The sequence below is a fragment of the Lygodium microphyllum genome, chromosome 15, assembly GCF_053477565.2.
Source record: "Lygodium microphyllum isolate KBCC chromosome 15, Lygodium_microphyllum_v1.1.10, whole genome shotgun sequence".
Lineage (NCBI taxonomy): Eukaryota > Viridiplantae > Streptophyta > Polypodiopsida > Schizaeales > Lygodiaceae > Lygodium > Lygodium microphyllum.
Window position 1 is genome coordinate 136,280,826 of NC_141149.1, and position 24,369 is coordinate 136,305,194.

General features: G+C 41.4%; 1 protein-coding gene across 1 annotated transcript in view; it reads left to right on the top strand.

Annotated features, from left to right (window-relative positions):
* The window catches only part of LOC148025117 (peroxisome biogenesis protein 12-like), a 72,209-nt gene extending 49,190 nt beyond the window's left edge, over positions 1-23,019 (top strand). The window contains exons 8-11 of the mRNA XM_087694830.1: positions 6,624-6,710; positions 22,260-22,346; positions 22,440-22,577; positions 22,666-23,019. Coding sequence (XP_087550956.1) covers positions 6,624-6,710; positions 22,260-22,346; positions 22,440-22,577; positions 22,666-22,737 — 384 coding nt within the window. The 3' untranslated portion in view covers positions 22,738-23,019. The remainder of the gene's footprint in view (positions 1-6,623; positions 6,711-22,259; positions 22,347-22,439; positions 22,578-22,665) is intronic.
* The last annotated feature ends 1,350 nt before the right edge of the window (positions 23,020-24,369 follow it).

The following is a 24,369-nucleotide window of genomic DNA, read 5'->3' on the forward strand; positions in this document are numbered from 1 at the left end:
GGGGGCTCCACATTCTCATCCGGCTCCGATAAAAGACAAAGAGTGGAGGCTTATGTGGTGCCGAAGAGATAATCTTCTCTCTCTCAAGCTTCCGGTCATGTGCGTGGATCGGTTGTCTTTCTTAGAGAAAGGCAACGACTTACGAACATTGGAATTGCATGCTTGGTGATTGAATGCAATCTTGTATTCAATGTCCTAAAGCAAGAGCAATGGAAGAAGATGGTAAAAGCCATTGCCAATGTGGGTCCATGTGAAGAATGGATCGATGTTATATACAATGACAAAAGGACGAAAAAGATTGATGAAGAGAAGGAGAGGATTGATAGAGCTCTTGATCCCATTCAGGCTGCATGGATATAATACGGTTACTTCATTCTGATTGACAGATGGAGTGATCGAAATGAGGCATCATCAACATACTTGTCTCATGTCCACTGGCACTTACTTTTTGCGGGCCGTAGATATCGGCAAGAGGGGGAGGAAAATGACGGGCGCATTCATCTACCGCTACATTCGAGAAGCTATCATTAAGGTATACATTGTAATTTACCTTTTAAATTTGTTTCACTTTCTTTCATTATGATAATATCATGATTCATAATTGAAATTTGATTTATGCTTAACTATCTATCTTTCTATTCTAATAATTAATTTATCCCTAGTATTTATGATCTATCATGATTCTCTCTTTTGAGGATATTGGAAAGCTTAAGTGGGTGAAGACGGTGGTCTGCAAAGCTATATCAATAGTCACATTCTTCACGGTAAAGGTAAAGGTGCTTGCGATGGATTGTGAGCATAGCAGACTGGAGTTGAAAAAGCCTTTTTCAACTCGCTTTGCTTACATGTGGTTATTGCTCAAGCGCCTTTATGAGGTGTGATCCCCCTTGCACTAGACAGTGGTGTCCACTCTATGGAATGAGTGGGATGAGCATGAGATAGAGGAGGCTAAAGCCATGTAGCACTTGTGCCTTAATGAGCAGTTTTGGCAAAAAGTCCGTGCTGTTGTGATTGTCCTGACTCCCTTTTATAGAGTGTTACGTATGAGTGATTGCGAGGGGTCCACCATGGGCCTTCTTCTTCACTTCTTTAGAGCGGCATTGGTGGAGGCACGTGCTTGTACAGTCAGTGTGCTCGTGGGCGAGGAGTTCGAGTAGGTGGTAGCAGGGGCATGGTCATTCGATGCCCTCCATCATCGAGGAGGGGTGGTTCGAGTGGCTTGCCGAAATATATAAGACTAGGCTCTAGTAGCTCACATCTTGTGCCTCATGATGACATTCCCCTCTTGCTTATACAGCCGCCACCTAGGAAGCCAACATTTGATGATGATAATAACCTCATCAATGAGGATGAGTATGAGTGTCTCATCATCGGATGCCGAGGAGTCATCTTTAGACTCTCTTGATGAGCACTCAGATGGTTGTGATGATGATGATAGTGATGCCTCATCATAGATTCATAGATCTTTTTTTTTTGTATCAGATATACTAGACTGTAGTTGTATCGCATGTTTTGTGTAGTCCATGTGACCGCGATGGTCATCCTCATTTATTCATCTTATTTTGTAATGAAATGGCTATTTCCACTTTAAACATCTATTCTATGATCTATCACTTAATGATTTATGGTTTTTGTTATTTAAAAAATCATCTTATAATCACTTAATGATTTATGGTTTTTGTTATTTAAAAAATCATCTTATTTTTTTTCGTACTAATATGGTATGATACCTTATAAAATCATAAGGTACCATTTAGTACCGTATTTTATTGTACCATACCGTATCGTACCTTTCGTACCTAACAACTATGATGTTGATTTTGTGACTTGTCTTTGATTTTGATTTTGAGTTTTCTTGCCTTGTCGTTGGTGCCCCTTCTGGGAAGAGACAATGAGACCTCTCTTTGTGGAGGAAACACTGCGAAACTAGTCGAATAGTCTAGTATAATGGAGTAGGTGATACTCGAATTCGTAGAATGTTGGGATAGTGGGTTGTGGGATCACTTGTTGTATGAAATGGAAGTATTTTCTAGGTAGCTTGTTTAGAAACAATGTAATCTAGTCGCTAGGGGACTTAGGAGGCCTTGTAGTGGAGAATTCATCAAGTTGTTGATACTCAATAAACTTGACCTCTTAAGGTCATCTTGATTAGTGATTTTAAAGTTTTGGATACTCATGGTTAAGATTTATGCAATGAGTTGTATCGTAAGTTGCATAGTGGTGAGTCACATGTTCCCACTACTTTGAAGTGAGGTCAAAGTGTTGTAGTTGTGAGTGCAATTTAGGTATAGACATTGCATTAGCTCGACGATAGTAGAGGCATTTCTAGCCTTGCATAAGCAAGTAATCTCTGTTGGAACAAGGCACGAGTGTGGTCAGGGTTCTAGCCCATGGACAAGGTCCCACAAGTTCTGAGAGTCAAGAACATGCCTCATCAGATTTGCCAAGTAGTATATATAGTTAGACTTGTTAAAATGAGTCTTATTAGTAAAGCTACACTTTGGTTAATGAGGGCAAAGAACTATCAGGTCTTTGAGTGTAAGGAGGATAGCAAGGGTAGTGAGGGGGATATTATAAAGACGTGAAATTTTATTGCTTTGCTTAACATTTGATTGAAGTTCATAATGTGGGACCCAAGGCCTCGAGATATCAGTTGGTGCGAAACGCAAAAGTTGAATGCGTTATGCGTGATAGGTACTAGGTGGTACCTTGTATTTGGGCCTAGAACAATTTATTAGCCACTAATGTCATTGGGTGGTGACATCAGAGACTAGGCATTAATTAATTAATTAAGGCCAGTCTAAGGGTCAATAATTTCCTAGACATACTTGGGAGATAAATTGGCCCAACCAATTTAATTATTGATTGGTGAAAGTAGTTTTTTAAGCACCAGAATAATTATTAGATTATTATTAGAAATACTATTTTGAATGTTAGCTTAATAAGCTGGATGATGGTGGAAAATGGGTTTAGAAGGCTGGCACTTGGCAAAACTTGCCCATGTAAGTGGAAAAATTATTTTTAGGGGTTGATGGAAGTCTATTCCAGCTATTGTGAGAGAGAAGAAGAGTGTTGGAGAGGAAGGAGAGGCCATTGAACTTTTCTACAGCATTGGAGACTTGCCGAGAAGCTGGAAACAGCTGTTTGAAGGCTTATAACAGTAGGTGGCAGCAGTTTGAGGGCTATGTCAGCCAAGCAACATCATGTTCAGGGTGCTTCATCAGTGGAGACAACTTTCATGGCTGTCTAGATAGGGTTGTAGCTGATTTCTTCCATTTTATCCAACCATTTGAGTGATTAGAGGTTGAGATTTTGGTTAATTTGTAATGTAAACCTAATTTATAGCATGGTTGTCTAGATAGGGTAGTAGCTGATTTCTTCCATTTTCTCGCGATGGAAGTTTGAATTTTCTCTCTTTTTATTCTCACTCATCCTTCAGTCATCTCTCAAGTTATTGTAGTAAAATCCAGCCATTTGAGTCATGAGAGGTTGAGATTTTGGTTAATCTCTACTGTAAACCTAATTTATAGCAGTAGAAATTAGGGTTTTGACAGTTGTCTCGGATGTGTGCTCGGAATTGAAGGCCTAAGATTTGAATTCTAGCAGTTGAGATTGAAGAATTTTAGGGAGATTCAAGAGGAGCCAGCCAATTGCAATTTGGTGCTAAATTTGCCTCGCAAGGAGCACAGGGTAAAGTTCAATTTTCCAAGCAAACCAAAGGGGAAAATTGGTTTGAAGGCTTATTGATCACTAATGATGGCAAGTAGTAGCACTTGATTAGCAGAAGAGATTGGTGAATCTTAGTTGTACTCCATTCATTTGCAATAAAAGATTAAAAAATATTGATAGAGGCGTCAGTTTTAGGGCCAATAGGCTGTCCATTGTCCAAGATTTTATAGGTAAAGTGTGCATTTCAATTTATATGAATTAATTACTTGCTGTAATTATTGTTAAATCAGATTGTTACCACCTATCCGAGGAGGATGATTGGTTTTAGGAGGATAGGGTGGGTAGGCAGAAAAAGTCTAAGAGGGGTGCAACGGTACATGTGGAGTAGACAAGGGGGATCTCAAACTTTGCACAACTATCAGTTGGGGCATAGTAGGATAACCAAACGGCCCACCAGAAATTGCCATGGGGGCAAACTATGATATCAATTGGTTGACACTTGGGTAAGTAGGGGTAGGAGCCCCATGCTGTGAGTAGCCCAACGGTGTGTAAGGTGGAAGTTGAGCCACTCTCAAAGTTAAATGAGCATGACCTAGAACTAGAGGTGTAGAGGCCCTAAAGGTTATCTATGCTTGAAGAACCCCCTGGGTGTGTTGTGTGCTATGACATGTGTCTGAAATGAAAATGTGAATGGTGTGAAAGGTAATGGTAATGTAATGAAAGAAGTGTGTGAGATGGGTGGGGTTTAAAATTGTGGTGTAAATGATAATGAAGATGCATTAAATTTATTTTGACTTAAAGATGGAAATTGAAATGATGATGGTGATGTAGAATGCAAAGAAAAAGGAACACCATACTCATTCTAACTCAGAGAAGCAAATCTTCAATGGGACTTTTGCCATGATCAACATATGGCACTCTAGCTTCAATGTGATCTTTTTCATAATGTTGCAAGGGAGGAGATGTAAAAGAAGTAGAAGGGACAAAAGTCGAAACTTGTGTACTTGGTACCGAAGTAGATGGAATGGTGTGAAAGTAAGGGACATACTCTGGATCTCTTTCTCCAAGAGGGGAGTCCATCTCTGATGGAGCTATTGATCTTTGCAACATAAAAAACTTACATACAATATTTAAAGAGAGAGAACCATATACACCTTTTTCAAGTATTTGTTAAATTCCTATGTTAATAAAAACTCTTTACTCTTCTTGGCTTTGTGACCCATGGTTAGTTGTAGATCCTTGTCCGTAATGGGATAAGGATGTGTGTCTCCAATGTAGTCAAAAGGAATCAAGATTTCCACCCATGTTGGAACCTTACGGAGTTGGTTGTGAAAGCCACTCTTGCCCTGTTTTCGACAAAGGTTGCTTTGGAGATTGATTCGGTGTGGAAGTTTTTGACAAACACTAAGTTCAAGGTAAATATAGGTGGCTAGGCAAAGGTAGCCTTTAACCCCCAACAACCTCCCACTTAAAGGCGAATGTGCTTAGAGTGAGGAGAAAAATACAATACGTACATATGAGTATAATTGGATGAGGGAAGACATACTCTCATCCTATGTCCATCATTTTCCTAAGGAAGGCATAACATTCCACTAGGAGACTTTTAGCGAGTAGATCAGCAGGATTCTCTTATGTAGAGATCTTAACAATCTCTATGTACTTGTTGTTAATCATATCTTTGTTGAAGCGATAATGCACCTCAATGTGCTTGGTCTTTCCATGAAAGACCGGAGTACATGCCAATTGGATGACACTCATAGAATCTGAATTCAAGGTAGGAGTCGTAGAAGTAATACCAAGGTTTGCAAACTAGGCGGTCTAACGATAGGGCCTCCTTGCAAGCCTCAGCGGGCTGTAATGTACTCAATGAGATAGCCAGATCAGTGTTTTAGAGGGAGGTGCCAATCAACAAAACATAGATCAGGCTGATGACATGGCAGCTATATGGATGCAGTCTGCAGCAAAATGCAGATTAGGGTTGACATGGTAGATCAAAGTGCAGTTTGCAGCAAAATGCAACCTCTAGGGTGTTGTGGGCAGTAGGATGGCAGCAGATGAGGCTGTTCGACAGCTGTCGAAGGTGAGAAAACAGTAAACACAGGCTGGACATCAATCTGCAGCAGTCACAGCTGGTAGACAGTCGATTACAGGCTGGAATCAGTCCTGAGTAGCAATAGGGAGCAGCTCGGTTGACATATCCTCTATGTATGGGGTGTGGGCAGCAGAGATTTGGGACTCGCAAACTGCAAAGACAAGATTAAAGCTGAGTGTTGGGCAGCCTTTCTATTTATAGATGGCTGGGTCTTGCCAAGTTAGGGTTTGGTGTATGGGACACAGACACTCTCTAGGAATGTGTTTCTTTTAATAAAAGTTTTGGTAGTTTTATTAATTAAGGTTGTTTTGGGTTGTTCTAAGTGGCTAATCAGCATGCAATGCATTTTCAACTCAAATAGCACTCTTTACTTTTGCATTTTTAGGATCCATTTTAGGTAGTGACACACACACAAAGTTGTTCTTGGCATTCTTGACATCTGTCTCAGCTTCATTGTGCCTTGGTTTTAGAGAAATAGAGGCTTGAGGCCCCTTTATACCATTCTCATTTCTATATACAGTCTCCTTCATTGAGCATTCATTAAATGTGCTTATGTTGTGTTGTACTCTTTGCACTTCTCTCTATTCCTTTAACATTTCCTTAAAAGTGGTAGGGCTAGGGCGGTTGGACGGAGTAGGGATGGGATTGTAGGTGTGGTAGAATAAGGGTGGGGTTTGGGATGCAGGATGGGAGGGAGCAAGTGTGATAGGAGTGGAGTGGTAAGGAAGTGGGAGAACAAGGATTGGGGGTTTGGGGTGGGAGGGAGGGAGGGATGGAGGCAGGCAGGAGGGAGATCGCACTGTAAGTGAGGAGTTATTTGATTCTTAGGTTTCATTTAGTTTTTTCTTTTTGGCTGATGCAGGCTTTTCAAAGGGCGGCACTCAAGATGATCTACAATACTTTGGACTATGCACAGACTGGTCTCATAGCTTCCGTCTTTTTGTTTAAGGTACATTAATGACTTCATCAATTCAACATGTGTAGATATAGTCTGCAAAGATTCTAATGATCAATAGTCCTCACATGAATATCTTTCTTGTGCAAAGCTACTACTAAGCGTGTTATTGCCGGATCTTATAGAATGAGTACATTCACGTTTTTGATATTGTTATATTCAAGTTTTCAAAAGATCCAGAAATAAGTGGAATTTTACAATACAGATTTGGTATTTAGTTTGTTTGAACTAGTCCTGTAACAAGGTTTGCTGCTTTGTTTAAAAACATGGCACTACTTGAATTCAAGAATGAAAGATCTCGAACTGTAGGTCACCAAAAAGCCATTCCAAGCTGCTCTGTCACCTAAATTAACCGACATCAGCCTTCCGAAAAACCTGCTTTTTTGGGAAGAGTCACCAAAGCTTAGTTTTCAGATCCGCATTTTGCAGACCAGTAGTTTTTGATCTTGAAATTTTCATTTTCAACAGCAGTAATAGAAGCAGCAGCAGAGGATGGCCTTTGAGGAGTAATCTCCACCAGTTCCCTCTCAGTCAAGGCGTCATCCATCTCAGTAATGCCTCAGTTTTCAGATCCGCATTTTGCAGACTAGGAGTTTCTAATCTTGACATTTTCATTTTCAACAGCAGTAATAGAAGCAGCAGCAGAGGATGGCCGTTGAGGAATAATCTTCTCCACCAGTTCCCTCTCAGTCAAGGCGTCATCCATCTCAGTAGTGCCAATTAGCCAACTTGACCAGTAACTTCATGACAAGCTTTGGGATAGCATAAAAATTGATTTTCTCAGTAGTATTTAGTCATAGGCATGGGTGGGTATCAGAATTTACAACAGGTATAACTGACTTTGGATTTGGTTTTCACGCTCAAAACCTTGGAACTTCAGAAACATAGCGCAAGGGCATCCATCACCAATTAGTGGCATGCTGGCTATTTGTAGGGTAGGAGTTGATTGTTGAAAGTGGCCTTCCGGAATCCAAAGTGCAGGCAACCATATTTTGCCAATCACTAATTCAGCATAATAGCGAATTCAGCAAGAAAAATCCACACATGACGGGAACTAGAGTGCTTTGGCACTGCACATGACACATAATGGCCCCAAAGCTTGCATGTCCTTTGCTTTTTTTAAAGGTTGCTGATGTATGCTTGAAGTTAGTTACAAATGGCTGTATTTTTGACAATTTCCCTTGGTACAACCAATCCATGGATGCACAATGACCTTTCACCTTCAATATTGGCCTCCAACTAATTGTGCAGTGTTCAAAAATGCATACGATTCCTTCAGCCTACCAAGCCCAAAAATTACAGCTAGCATATGAACCCAATTTTGCAGAGCATTTGCCTTGACAATTGTCTTGCATAGTTTCCGTGCAATCCCACATTGTTCCTCTCACAAGCAGAGGGGTTTCTTATGATGAAATTGTGAGAATATCACTTTCTTCACAACAACATTGTCTCAAAAATACACAAGGCTTAAGATCTCAAAGAAAAAGAGAGGATCTTCGCTTGTTGTATTGTAGTAACTTGTTTTGATGAAACTCAGATAAAACACAATATCATGGAGTTATAGAGCTGCTCGATGGATATTCCATGTGGAGAGGAAAAGGTTGGTTGCTGTTCTTGCTCCATACATACTGTTAGCTCATGTTACATAGCTGAAGCCTGTAACTTTTGCAACAAATAAGAGAAGAATGGCTATATCCAAACTTGGGCTGCTTAAATGAGAGAGAAAAAAAGATATATTAACGTTTGCAATAGGCCGGCCAAAATGACCTATGAGACCATGAGTTACAATCATGTGTATGATGGTACAACTATCTAAGCAAAACATGGAGCACAAAGCAAATAAGAAGGAAACTAACTAAGGTTGTGTGTAAAACATAGGACTCAATCTAGTAATAGTGAGCTCAATTGTACAATCTCATGTGGATATGGAGGGCCTATCTCTAGCCCGAGCAATAATCTCTTGTATTTGTGTATAAAGAATGTCGTTGTATTTGTGTGGGACCCTAGGCCATTTGGATTGGATCGGCTAAGTTGAATGGCTCGATCAATTAGTACTTCTTGTTTGTGTGTGAATTGTGGCGGTGAGAGAGTCTCATGTGGATTGGAGCTATAACTGTACTAAGGTCTCTTGAGTCTCCCTTGTAAGCAAGTTTGTGAGTTGCTTCTAAGAAGGGCATGATATCTTGGAGCAGTTGTACTCTTGAGAAGCATGTTACGAAGCTGTTGTGTCTTAAGGAGAAAGAGGCCAAGGTATCACTAGTTGGTGAAATCCACGACTCTCGATAGCGGTTCATATCCGTCTCTAAACAAACAGTGGAAATGGCTGCAGACCTCATAATAAGTTGTATAGTGGCAAATATAACGCTCCTTTGTCTTTGGCTCTAATTGGCACATCTAGCGTATGCGCTCCTCTGGTGGAATGGATCTATATCTACCAATCTCAATCTCTAGATGATACGAGGAGTTGCGCAATTGGCCAATTGTACATTTGATCCCATGTGAAAGGTGGGCGTCCATGTATCTTTGGCAAACAATATATCCATCATTTGTAGTATGAAGAGCTGATATTTGTGCATGCCAACATGAAGTATCACCCTGTTTGGCAAGCTGTTCGGAGGACACGAGCCAACCATGCATATTTATATCTAGGCAAGTCCCATAGGCTGGCCTTTACCACAATTGATGTAGCTACTAGCTCAGCTCTGATAATCTAATGTGGAACTGAGGTCTTACATTTTGATCATCCCGAATATCATGGACACAAGGGTCTCTCCATCGACCTCCATCTATCATAAGTGCGTCCTGATCTACTCTGTAGTGGTCAAGACTAGGCCTCCATATTTGTACTCCATAGAATAGTATGGATGTGGCCAGTCTATTGAAGAACCACAACTTGGTGTGGGATTCTTGGAACTGTACTTGTGAGCATATTCTCTCTTAACCACCTAGTGTTGTGTATCCGCGTGTAAGCCTAGTGTTTGTTGCCTCTTGCATAGAAAAGGTGGACCCTATGAATAAGACTCCCAAGTATGTATAAGAGTCTACATACTCCACTCGCGTCCATATGTGAGTTTAGGTGCCGATCTCCTAATCCAATGTGGCATAGTATTAAATACTATCACCTTGGTTTTACCAAGATTCACTGAAAGCCCATTGCATAGGAGTGTAAAGCAAGTGTCTTTGTAGTCCGTGTGAAGAGTCAACTATCAATACAATGTCATCTGCATATAGTAGGAGAGCTATCCAGGTGCTAGCTAGTGGAGCTTCTTTCTCTCCTCCCTATGAGATATAATCAACAATCCCATGAATGGACATGCCAAATAATGTTGGAGAAAGGGGGCATTCTTGCTTCAACCTAATGATGGAGTAAAACAGGTGTTGAAAGGCCCTTGGATGTTCTTATTCTTCCGACAACCCTTTCTTACACTGCCAAAATATCCCAATTGAGTCCACAAAGCAATAGTAAATTTGCCAGCCATGGGCTCTTTCTTCCTCAATGATCGCTCAAAAAGCGAGAGAGAGAGAGAGAGAGAGAGAGAGAGAGAGAGAGAGAGAGAGAGGAAATGAAATGAAATGATATATTAATGTTTCCAAAGAGGTCAAAATGGCCTATAGAGAGAAGCATTCATTGCATTAGTATCATTCAGCTTGCACTTTGTACATGTCAAATTAGATCAATCTCACAAGGGGGGGGGGGGGAGAGAGAGAGAGAGAGAGAGAGAGAGAGAGAGAGAGAGAGAGAGAGTTATATTAACGTCTACAACAGGCCAAGTTGGCCTATGAGACCAAAATGTTGCATACAAATGTCTGGGAGATTTCAAAAGTCCCAATGAAGCTAACATTTATGCTATGTTGAACTAAATTGAGTAGGTACAAAATGATATATGGACTAGATACAATCTAGAGGTACTCCTAGTGCGGTGTGGAACTGCTCCTGGGGTGTTCATCCTAGGATGTCCCGCATGGGTCGGTCTAGCATGGAGAGGCTAAAGCGGCGGGGCAGGGCCCTCCGATGGCGGCGTAGTATCCCTTGTATCTTCGACCAGTGTCTTCTGCGGGGACGGGGGCCGGCGGGGCGTGGGAGCCGGGCTTTACCTCTCGCTGTGGCTATTTCTAAGGTGGCCCCCGGGGGTCGGGAGGTCGGTTGGGCTGGTGGGGGCTCGGTGGTGGGGAGGGCAGCTGGTATTTGGTAGAAGTCGTTGAGTGTGCCTTGGTTGGTGGCTCCTTGTCTTTGCTCCGTGGTTCGTAGGAGGTGGTCTCTGTGGCGTCGTATTTCCAGTAGAAAGAGCCCCAGGCATCTCTGGTCTTTGAATTCCATCACCTTGGAGAGTGGTCCGAATCCTTCGTTGAATAGGCAGTGGAAGCATCCCCGGATTTCGTAGTACACTGGGCATCTACAGATATAGTGTTCCTCTGTCTCTGGCTCGAGATGGCAGAGCTGACAGATTCGGTCTTCTGGAGGGAGGGGGTTGGCCCCGTATTTGCCCATTTCGACCCGTAGTTGGTGTGAGGACGTGCGGATCTGTCCGATGGCACTTCTGACCCCGTGAGACAGGTGTGTGTCCATGTAGCTTGGGCGGGTGATGAAGCCGTTCGGGGAAATATGCAAGAAGTGTTCTCGGTAGAAAGCCTTCTTGGTTCCTAGTTCCGACATGGGGGTCACCCATGTCCTGGCGGTGTCTGTTTGGATGATATCCATTTTGATGATGCGATTTACCTCCTCTCGGCTGAGCTCCAGGTGTGGGCAATCTAGGCTGTATTGTAGTGGGGAGAGGTGGTCCATGTGCAGGCCATGGAGCCGTAGCCAGGTCTCTGTTCGGGCATACTAGCACTCAGTGTCCCCTTGTGTTGCTAGCTGTTTGGATGACTTCAGGGCGAGTCTGGGGTACCGGTGCCGGGGCAGGTCCCATATTCGGCGCAAGAAGGTCACGGTCTGGAAGAGGGCCTCAGCCACGAGGGGCGGTGCCCCCAGCTCTGAACGGATGATCTCGTGTGGTACGGAGGGCTTGCTTCGGATCATCCGTGAGATCATAAGTATTAAGGGTCTCTCCATCTGCTCCCATTCCTCATAGGTGGCCTCCTCCTTATGCAGTGGCTGATCCTGTGGGGCCCTCCGCGTGTGGTAGAGATTGGATCCCCATATGGGAGCCCCGTACAAGAGGGCTGGTGTGACCAAGGTGTCAAAAAGCCAGAGCTTTGTCCGGGGTTCCTGGAACTGTATGCAGGCACATTGGTTCTCCATTGACCCGAGGGCTGCATAGCCTCGGGTTAGTCTATCTTCCGCGGCTTTTCTCAGGGTAAATTTCGGTCCAGAGAATGTAATCCCCAGATAGACGTATCTTTGGACCACGTCCACGGTTTCTCCGCCGTATGTGAAGGGGGGTACCGACCGTCGGAGCCATTGGGTTGACGTCTTGAACACCATGACTTTGGTTTTTCCCAGGTTCACATTTAGGTCTTTGTCTTGGCAGAAGGCGTGTAGTGCGTCCAGCTGGCGCTGTAGCCCTTCGGGTGTGGTGGAGATGAGGACTATGTCGTCCGCATATAGTAAGATAGGTATCAGTGTCCCTCCCAGGCTCGATCCCTCCTCGCCCAATCTATCTATGTACTCTGAGATCTCATCAATGTAGAGGCCAAATAGGGTGGGCGAGAGTGGGCATCCCTGCTTGACTCCGATGGTGCTGGTGATCTCCTTTGACAGCCCTCCCGGTGCCCGAACTTGGCCCGTTACCGATTCGTATAGTGCCAGTATCCCCCATTGTATTTTGGTTGGTACCTCCAGTTCCTGTAGTCCCTGCGTGAGCCTCGCTCGTGGGACTGTGTCAAAGGCCTTGCGGAAGTCCACGAAGCAGCAGTACACCCGTTTTCCATGTGCTCTGCCCTCCTCTATGATGGCTCTCAGTGTGAGGATATGGTCAAGGGTGCAGAACCCCCTCCTAAACCCTGCTTGTCCTGCTGCTCGGTGTTGGTGCTGCTCTGCCCACTTGCTCAGCTCGTGATCCAGTATGGATCCATAGAGAGAGAGAGAGAGAGAGAGAGAGAGAGAGAGAGAGAGAGAGAGCCAAATCAGCTTCTTGAGTCATTAGTTGCTTCTTTGTCACAATTCGAATTTGAGTGATTGGTAATTAATGTTTGGGTGATTAGACATATAAGCTATTTACTAGACTAAACTCAAGCCACGGAGCTTGCTCTACAACTTAAGTGAGTTGCTTACTATGCAAGACTTTTAGTGTAACTTAACTCTAAGGTGCTAACTTTCCATTTAATAAAAGTTTCAATTTGCACTTGTTCATTTAGTGAAAGTTTCACGTTGCATCTTGTTCTTTTTGTCCGGCCCTTGTACCACAAAGCCTATACACTTGTCCATTGCATGCTTGGTATGAAAGCCTTCATTGGCAGTGCATGCTTGGTATTAAAGTTTTCATTGCTAGTGCACTGGTCATTCATCATGCCAAGAGCTAGGATTACCAAAATTAAAGTTCATTTTAATTAAAAATCTTGGTGAAGTTTAATTTTTAAACTATAGTACATTTTTCATTTTGGTGACAATTGTATTGGCACATGTAGTTGCAAGTACTAGGCAAGTACATAAACATGCAAGAGCTCAAGTATTTGTCACTAGTTTAATGAAGTCACAGGAAACGACCATTGGTTCTCTTGTCCCTATTTTCTGTTCCCATATCTATTCCATGCTGCTTTATAGTCATAGGGAAGAGCAAGTTATAGGTGTCCCTATCCTTGTTACCCATTCTATGTGACCATGGTTTGATAGCCTTTTAATACATCTTGAGATTGCATCATTGAACTCGTAATTAAAATCATTTTATGTGTGTAGTTGACACTAACACTTGAAACATCCTCTTGTCGGAAAATGTTACCATTCTCTTGAGACTCATGGCACATACTTTACCTCAAAATGCTAGCTATGCATAGAGCATGTAAGACAATGAACCTCTGCATTAGATCTCCTCTCTCTTGTAACATTGTATCTTGCGCACTACCAAACATTACTCTCATTAAATTGAAAATTATTCATACAAAAGTTGTCTTTTTCATAAAGTTATGAGTGCTGCTGATGTAAACACATACTCTAATTGGTAAAAACAATGAACTCCAATAATCTCTAATCTTAGAAGTCCCTAAACCTATGCACATTGACACATGCAACCATATAAGCATTGATTAAACATACTCATGTAGATGTATATTGATACTATGCCAAGGACATCCTTATCATTGTTGGCTTACATTTGAAACTCCATGCTAGATGCAAGTTGAAATGGGCATTTCCATATTCTTCTTGAACAAGACTTTTATACTTGTAATCAAATTGTTATTTTCTCATATATATCTACCCTTGAATAGGGATATATAGATAGAATGAAATTGGAATAAGAGCATTGAATATTTTTGGGAATGCCATGTGACATAGACAAATTGATAATATTTTCAATATAAGATGATATAAGGGCAAAAAATGGGAATCACAACTATGATACTGTGCCTATTGTATGATCAACAAGGCCAAGAGCTTCTTGAGCCATGGTGCTATCTTGTTCTAGATCAATCACCTCCTAATTCTCAGTCTTCTATTTCCTGTCAACAAAGATAGAATAACAACACGATGTATTTGTGTTGGGGGAGACTTAAGGCATGGGTACATGAACTATTATACTATATGTTGGTCACCTAATATTACATTAATTGACCTTCTTTTTGCTTTTGCTAAGTGCTTTCACAGAGCTAGGAGCTCATGAAGCCAATATGGCATGCAGACTCGAGCTGTTATTTACAAAGATTCTGGGTCAATGCTTAGTTTCATGTGCATGAACACACATTTGCACATACACATTGAACAATGAGTACCAAGAGAGTGTTGGAAATGCAACATCCGCTATGTGAGAATGATGAATAAAAATACAATCCTCAAGGTACTATATTACCATATCCTAAGAGGGTGTGCACTTGAGAAAAAACTCTTCTCCTGCTAGAAGGCTAAAAGTGCTCATGGATAAGGAAGCATTGCAACATAATAATCAAAGGAACATGATAATTGTAACAAATCCCCTTTGAGTGAATGATGTGGAAACATGCAAGGAATGACAGATTAATTCCCAAACAATAATAACCCTAAAGCCTTGTGGAAGGTTTCAACCTTTTCTCTTGAAAGAGCCTTAAAAAATACATGTGCCAAATTGTCTTGTGTAGGGGTATAAGCCAAGTCATTGCATGGAGCGTCTCTTTGACATAATCATAATGCATCTCAATGTGCTTAGTGCGAGTATGAAACACTGGGTTTCTCATAATTGTCATCTAATTGTCACTATAGATTGGAGTGGGTCAATGTTGTTCTCTAGTGAGATAACCAAAATATGTTTGAGTGTCCCATAGTCACATGGAATGTGGGAATGGGGAGCAGGGACAAGAGACCCAAGAATGGCCATTCCATGTGAGTGTGTCTGAGCCATGTATATTCCAATATAGCTGTAAATATTGCCTTGTAGTTAGTCTCACAATTGGATGGTGCCATTGTAGATAATTTAGAAATGCTTTCTTCACATCCAACTGATACACATGCTAATTGAAATGAGTAGCTAACACTATGAATAGTAATGTTGTGTGAACTGGGGCAAGGGTCTGTCCCATGCTACTAGGCATACCCTTTGGCAGTGAGCCTTGACTTGTAGCAATAAATGCTACCATTAGATGTATGTTCAACTTTGTAAACCCACTTTGTGCTTATAGCACTTGCTAAGAGTTAAATCACATAACTCCTGTGTGCCATTTCTATCAATGGGATCCAACTTTGACTATATGGCTGCCATCCAATGCTTATCCTTTGAATTCATTATTTGTAAGCGATAGCTATAAGGGATTGTGCAACCAAGTGGCCTTGTGTGTGCCAAGATGGTTGCTCTAGTTCTACAGGGAAGTGAAGTGGGTTATTTGCTGTCCCGTAATGTGTTCAATAGTCATCTACGAATTGTTTTTACTTCCCGAATAGTAGCCCTCTCATTGGCTACTACTGTTAGAAGTGGATGCAATGATGGAAGCATAGAAGACTGCTGTAATAGATTGCACAACACGAGAGAAAAGAGAGAATAAAAGAAAACAAAAGAACACTGCGAAGGGAGAACTTACAAATATGCTTGGGAAATGTAATCCATATACCAAATATGAGACAACCGAGTACAACAGTCGTTGCCTATGTGGGCTTTGGCACATGATTTCTCTCTCCAAGAGGACATGCACTAGGAATCTATAAGTGATGAATGATTTGGTTGAGGAGGAGGGAGCCATATAAATAGGTAATAAATAATGTCAATAATGCATTAGGTTGGTCAACCAAAAATACTGGTTGGCTAGTCATAAATACTATAAATCACATGAATAATGACAAAAAAAGCCTAAAACTACAATGTTAAGCCCAAACTCACTCATGAGCTCACTAATTTGCTAACACCCTCTCTCAAATCATAGGTGATTTGACATAATATAATGATACAATGATAAGGACTCATTGTAGTCCATACAACAAAGACCATTAGAATAGGACCATAGATACCCAAGCAGTGGGTGATCAAGCCACCACCAAGGTGTTTTGGAGAGAACCTAATGTCAATATCAATCGTACCAGCTCTTGAACATAGAGAAGAATCATCACAGCTCTTCAATGTCTGTCAACAATGCCTTGTAGTAGCAACATGATCATCTTGTCATCAATGCCTTTGAGCATACATGACCATCTTCCTTGCCTTTGGCTAGATTGCCAAAGTGTCCCCTTATGTGAGCTTTGACTAGGAGCCAATATTGCTCTATGTTAAGTAATAGCTCATCATGAACCTGGATGTTAATCCTACCTCTGGGATTTTAAAGCTAGCAAGACTTCAGTCGATGTGGAAGGGAAGTAACTTTGTGGATCCTTTGCATCTTTATACCTGTATAAATGAAGCTCACCTGCCCAACTGTACCACCCCCCTCGTTCTCTTTGGCACTAGAGTGTTGTGAGGGATGTTGCATCACTTATACTAGAAAGCAGTAGAAGAGGGGCAACCAACCCTTCTCTTGGTCTGAAGAAGATGACCCCTTTCGCGCCTCTTCCTTGAAGCTGCTAACGACTTACAACCCTTGTGCAAATGCCCCTTCTTAGCATAGTGATAACACTAGGCTTCAACATTTTCTTCTTGTCACCAACCCTCTCTAAAGCTACAAGTGTGTGAGTATGCCCACCATTTTGAGATGGAAGTCTTCCTTGTAACTTCAAAGAGGCCTCATGCTCAAGTAGCATTGAGGACATATGTATAAAGCTCACAGGCGTCGATGACATCTAGGCCTACAAACCATTGGCTACTCCATCAAACTCCAGAGGGAGCTTGTACAACATAGTCCCAACAAGATGAGCCTTTGGAAGGGTGGATTGCATGGGTCGAAGCTAATCCTGTGTTTGTGTAACACAAAGCAAGGATGATTGGATAGTATTCTTATGCTTAAACTTCATCTGTTGGAGTTGTCATAGAGTTTAACTCCATGCATGGTCGAGAAAGCCTCATACAACATTTGAAGCTTCTCCCATACTATTGAAGCTGTATGAGGACATGCATTTTTTGCAAGCCTCACTTAACATATGGATTGATTTTTAATCACATGTTTAACTGAATGTTGCACATGTGAGGTGCAAGTGAGGTTAGTACAAATTAGTGAGCCTAGGACTCAAGGGAATCAACTGATGTCAAAGGAAAAAGTTGCACTTAGTTATGTCACATGGATACTAGGTGGTATTTGGTGCCAATTATTGGCCTAAGTCATTTATTTGGTCATAAGTGTCAATTGGTGACACTAGAGATGTGGTGTTTAATGGTATTTATCACCGATTTGATGGTCAAAAATGGCACAATGGCACTTAGGAGATGAATTGGCGTAGCCAATTTAATTTTTGGTTGGCTAGACTATTTTTTTGGGCATTGAAATAATTATTAGACTGAAAATTAACATAATAATGTGGCTAATGTAGGAAATTCATTTGGAAAGGCTGCCACTTAATAAATTTTTTGTTGGGAAGGCTTAGAGAAAGAGAGAATCATTCATTCTTGCTGGAAACACATCGTGAGGAGCTGGAGTAGCCAACGTGAGCTGAGTTTCAGCCATTACTAGTAGGGGTTTGTAGATTTGGAGCAGCTTGACAGCTACACGAGATCCTAGGCCGTTGGGCAACAGCCTGAGGTTGAAGGCGTTAGCACATCATTTTGGGTCTCCAAGTGCAGACGACAATGTTTATTGCTGTTGGGACAGGGCAGCAGCCTCATTTTACTGATTTTTAATCATTTCTCCCGAGAAAACTCTGAATTTTCTCTCTCCTCAGCATTCTCTCTCATTCCCTGACCATTTCACAGCCTTGCTTCAAAGACTTTAGCATTTAGACCCCTCGAAGCTGAGAAATTTCAGTTTTCTCTGTTGTAAATCCTAACTCACATAAATATTTAGGGTTTAGCAGCTATCTTGGGAAGCATGCTAGACATTGAAGGCCTGAATTATTCAGGGTTAAAGGTGATTTTCAGCTGAAATCAGGTGGAGGATCAACAACCATCAAATTTGGGGCATTTCCACTCTTCTCAAAGTGGTTGAAGGCCAATTGATTGCCTGAATTAAGGGGCAAATTGGATTGAAGAGTTGCTGGTCACTTTGGACAGCAAGGGAAGTTTGGATTGTGAAGGGGGATTGGGAGAACCCCATTGAAAATCGACCTCTACTTCGACAAATCTAAAGAAATTCTAAAGGAGGTACCCGTTTTGGGGCCAATTAGGTGTCCATGGTCCAAAGATTAGTAGGTAAATTTCTATTTTCAGTTTTACAATAAATGTTAACTGCTGTAATTATGTTGTAATTAGAGAATTACCACCCATCCACTAAAGAAAGGCTGGTTACATAGTTCCATTGCTGGGATACCATCAAATTCTTTGAATTGGTGGGCATGTGGTACTTGATTGCAACTTGGGATTATTGCAATCTTGCTGAAATTGTTCTCAGCAGTGAATTACAAGGAGCATGTCTTCACAGAGTGATATGGGATCAAGTGGAGAGGATGCATCACTCCTTGCTCATTCACGGGGTGAAGGGGGAAACACAATGATTGATGTTGGACATGGTTCTCAGCATGGACAGCAAGCTGAAAACATTGAAAATGACCCAAATGTTGATGGTTAAATCTATGCATCAAGAGGTTGAAGAATTCGATGATAGCTTCGAGGATTAAATGAGAACAGCAGTAAAACGCTTTGTTGAATTGGCAAAGGATCCTCAGTTTACTTGATTCTTGAACGCCCCAAGGAAGGACAACAAAGGCAAATAGAAGAAGACCTCTTCTAAATCTTTAGGACAGCCGGAAGAAATAAAGGAGATGCCTAAGACTTTTTTGGAAGAGCCAAAAGAGCTTGATGAGCACAAAGAGTTGGTACCCGTGGGACAACAGGTGTAAATGTATGGACAACTTGGTGGTGCCAATCCATGGGAGTATGGACAGCAAGGTATCCATGCAAATGTAAGCATGGGGCAGCAAGGATACTTTAGTGGAGGTATCATTTTTCATGTTATGGTTGGACATGCATTGCATATGGGAATGTATGGCACAAATCCCTATGGTATGCAGCAACCAATGCATGGTTCATAGCACCCAATGTATTTGGGTAATGCAAGAGGAATGCATAATCCCATGTATGGTAGTAGGCATGATGCTTGGGGCATAAAGTGGGCCATATGGACAGGATTTGGTGTTGGTCGTGCAAGTGTATCTGATAGTACTGGTTTTCATGTAAATACAGCAAATGCACCCTTTTTGTAGCACCCTGCTTATGATAATTTGGCACCCATGAGACCGCCAAAGGACTATGATGAAGATGGCAAAAGTGTGAAGTTTGAGCTTTTCACTAGTGCATAAGATAAGCTGAAAGCACTTACTTTTATTCAGCAGTTTGATACAACCTATTGTGGAGGAAACTTCATAGAGGCATCTAAAATATGCAAGGCAGCCACATTCTTGAAGGGAAATGCATTGCAGTGGTAGTCTACACTTCTCATTTAGGGAAGGGCATCTACCAGCTGGGTCAAGTTCAAGCAAATGTTTGCTTCAAATTTGTTGATAAGTACCTTTCAAGTAGACATTATGACAGCATGGAATTAGTTGGATTCCACGCATTGTGAGAACTTGGATCAATACAATAAGAAGTTTTGGGATGCTTTGCTGTCTGTTACTTCTCATTGGTCAGTACCCCTCCATAAGCATGTGGAGAAGTATGTTTGTGGTTTGCCAAAGGGTATACAAGATTTTTGCATGAAGTCCAATGTTTCTAGCATGTCTCAGCTCATAGAAACTTCTACTACACTTGATGCATTGTTGTGTAGAAAAGATGCAGGGTTCAAGGACATTGATGCCAAGTCACATGTCAAAGAGGCTAAGGCTAACAAAAAGGGCAGATTTGAAAGAAAGGCTGAAAATCAGAGCAGATTTGAAAATAGGGCTGGAAAGAGGAATAGATGGTTGAGAAAGAGTGGGAAAAATGATGCATGAGGTAAGGAATTGATGGCTACAAATAAATGCTTTATTTGTGAGCAGGAAGGGCACATGGCAAGGAGCTGTCCTAATAGGTAGCAAGCTGAAAAAGATGATAACAGGGGAAAGAAAGGCAAAACCATTGTTGATTTAGTGTCTAATATGGTAGCAGATGAGCTCAATGATGATAGTATTGAACTTTGTAGGACATGGGGCAAAATTAGAGATCAACATGCATTGATTTTCTTGATCTAGAGGTACAATCAAATTTCATCTCTGTGTAGAGATCAGAGGGGGCGAGGATCGAGACATGCAGTGATTGCTAGTAGCAGAAAGACAGAGAGTGAGAGAGAGCAGAGTAGTGGGGAGACTGAACACGATTTGTGGGTAAAATGACAAGTGTACCTCTTTAGGTTTATATATATATATATATATATATATATGAAAGTACAAGTGCTAAGGGCGTGTTCACACTCGAGCACATTTAAAAGGCACGAGAGCCTTTATTCCCAACAATCTCCCACCTAAAGGAAATGTGCCTTAAGAGGAGAAAAGAATTAGCTAAGTCTAGGTATGTACAAAGCTGAAATACATATATCTATCCAGCTCCCATTATCTGTCGGCAATGAGTAAACCGCTCTACTAGAAGACCCTTTGTGAGAAGGTTTGCAAGATTATCATTTGTATGCACTTTGACAAGTTCAATGCTCTTGTTGTCAAGTACATCTCTATTGAAGTGGTACATCACCTGTATGTGCTTTGTCTTTGCATGAAAGACGGGATTCCATGGTAGCATGACAACACTCTGACTATCACAATGGAGAACAGGTAACTCTGTAACGCCAAGCTCTCCCACCAGGTGTGAAAGCCATAAAGCCTCCTTGCATGCCTGAGTGGCAGCCACATACTCTGCCTCTGTAGTAGACAATGCAACACACTTTTGTAGCCCGGAGATCCAAGAGACTGCTCCTCCTGTAAAGGTAAACACATACCCAGAAGTGGACTTTCTGCAATCCGCATGACCAGCATAGTCAGCATTCGTAAACCCAATAACAGATGCTTTATGCTTTCCAAAGCAGATGCACAACTCCTTTGTGCCTTTGAGGTATCTCATAATACCATTCATTTCTTCCCAATGCTTTTTACCAGGGTTTGCCATGTATTTGCTAACCACTCCCATGCAAAGGCAATGTCAGGACGTGCAGCAACCATAGCATACATCAAACTGCCAACGTTGAAGCATATGGTATCTTGGCCATTTCAGCCTTCTCATCATCAGATGTAGGGCTGTCCTCTGTACTGAGTTTCACATATGGAGGCAATGGAGTAGCCCTAGACGATCTCCTAACCCAATGATCATTGTTTGTTGATTGTTGAGCCTACAAATTTTCATTTTCAGCTTGTTGTCTTGGCATTTCAGCCTGCAAATCAACATTGACAGCTTTGACTCTGCTTGCAAACTGCAGCAGGATGGTCACTAGTGAAAGCTCGGCTACCCAACCATGGCTGGCTGCACAAGCACTTAGTGGGGATGGGCCAGCCACTTTGGGGGATTGTTGCATCAATCTCTTATCATCTGTCCCCTGCTATTTTGTGAAATCATAGAGACTATTGTATAGTATTGACTATTGCAAATGTACTTAGTGAATGGATCTTACAAACCTTTACGATACACTTTTTCTGGTTCGTCTTTCAGATGGGGCTATGTTCTTAATTGAATGTAGTTCTCCCTTGTTTAGCATTGTGGGGAAATGTCATTCTCACATATAGCTTAATGACTACAGTAATGTTACTTTTGAAATCACTGTGTTCTATGGATTGCCATTGCTCTTGCCATGTTTGATGTCTCTAGGTGAAGGTAATGTTAGATAGGAGAGGTGTCATGAGAATATTGAAGAGCTGTCAGTTGCAGAAAGATTCCGAGTTTTTAATTTAATTATCTATCCAGAGGAAACTTCAGAAGAGTCTTTGAGCTTTTTTGTTGCGCATGGTCTTTGTAGATGATGGAGTGGTGGTATCAGTCTGCTGAAGAAAGAGTGACTGCCCCTACTGTGTATCCAGCCCCCCCTCCACCTCCTGCGCCAAAGGTAAGTTTTCATTGAGATAGATCTAGTGCACTTGAATTATGACAATGTTGGAAGTTTTTTCTTCTCTGACTTAATTTTTTATAACTATGAAAGGTAGCTGAGAAAGGCATCCCTTTACCAAAAGACAGGAGGGTGTGCCCACTCTGTTTGAAATTGCGTACAAATCCTGCACTTGTAGCTTCCTCTGGATTCGTTTTCTGTTATCCTTGTGTCTTTCCATATGTTTCTCAAGTAAGTTCTCTTAATCATGACAAAGAAGTGATAACGAGTTAACATCTGTAGTTGTGAATTGAAGGTTTCATCTTTCTTCTGCATGCAGTACAATCGATGCCCTGTGACATTGATGCCAGCTACAGTCGATCAAATTAGAAGGCTATACTATGACTCATAACATGTAACTATGAGCTGCTGTATGCACAAGAAACTGGAGGCTAGTAGTTCGAATCATAATGGATAAGGAATGGCGCTCGAAAACCCACCCTATCCCACATTAAAATTAAGTTTGTACAAAAGGTGCATCACATTTAGCTCATCTACGTACAGGTTTTGTATGAATCGAACAATTGGACTATATACTATTATTATTGTATTTTGATTTGTGCAAAACCTTCAAGCAGTGCATGCTTTAGTGCTTGCAACACAGAAATGAAAAAAATCTATGTTTGAAAAACTACTTTCACGAGCATCCTTTTGCACCTTGTGGCTTGATCTTTGTCATTTTTGACGTACGAAGTACTTTATTTTGATATTATACTTGAAGCATCATTGAGAACCTTTCATGTACGATTGAATCACGTTTTGTGGAACTTCCAAGAAAGCCTTTCCTTGGACAAGGACATGTCTCCATGTATCCCTCCTACCTAATGAAATCAATATCATAGCCAACTAAAGAAACAAACCTTTTTTGTAGGCTGCATATAGCATTCAAAGTGCCATGTAATTGTTTCTTCATTAAACATCACACTAGCATAATATGGTTGTGCCCACTTCCCCGCACGTAATGCTCTTGAGCAGAAACTTTGATACCAAGTGTGATGGATCTTCACCAAATTTCAAGTGAAAACTTGTAAAAGCACAAGTAGGTATAGTAGGAAGGGACATCGAATGTATTAATAAAGAATCTTTTTATTCATATGTAAAATATAACGCAGCAAAGCTTTGGAATACATCCTCAAGTCATTGCACATGTTAGGGTTCATCATGGATTATGATCACTTATATTGCTTGAATGTGCTTTACACTATGTGGATTACATGCTTTAATGTGGGAATGCATTGTTGGGTGATTATGTTTACCAAAGTCTTTCTCGCACTGTTGACACGATTGAGGATAATGTATTGGATAGTAGTGTGGATACCAAGGTAGTGCGGTGTTCTTTTTTTGGATTTTATGAGAAAGGGGTTGTTTTTTATTGGTAGAATTTTGATGCTTGCTAGAATTCATCAATGGTTTTTTTCCTTGATGCAAACAAATTGTGTTGATGAAATCTGTGTTGGCCTTAGGGGCTTTTATTAAGTGTTGTTGCATCCTTCTAAGATATAGGAAGATCTATTGGCAAAGTCCTATGTTTTGTGACCATCACTTAGTTCATGTTGTACATTGGAGGCCTACGACATGTTTTTAATGTTTACTTTAGCGTGAATGGCCTATTTGGATGGAAGTTGAATTGTTGCATAGTGGTATATTGGCCATTGTTGAAGGATGCCATGGTCGTCATTGGCAGTGATTTGGTGCCACCTAAATTGTGAGCTGCCAATTGGAACCGTTTATGTAAATTGTGGGACATTGTCTACAAGAGGCCTAATTGGTTGCATATGAGTTGTGGTGGTATGCGCCGGATACAGGTTTATTCGAAAAAGAGAAATTGTTGAGGCTCGAGCATTCCTTAGGATTCCTTGCACACATGTGTGAAGAAAGGGTGTATCTCCTCATGATGGCATTCTTCGGATGTTCCTTCCCTTACTTCTAGCAGAGAGAGAACTAATACTATATCTATTGATCCTCGTGAGGCACTAATAGGCCT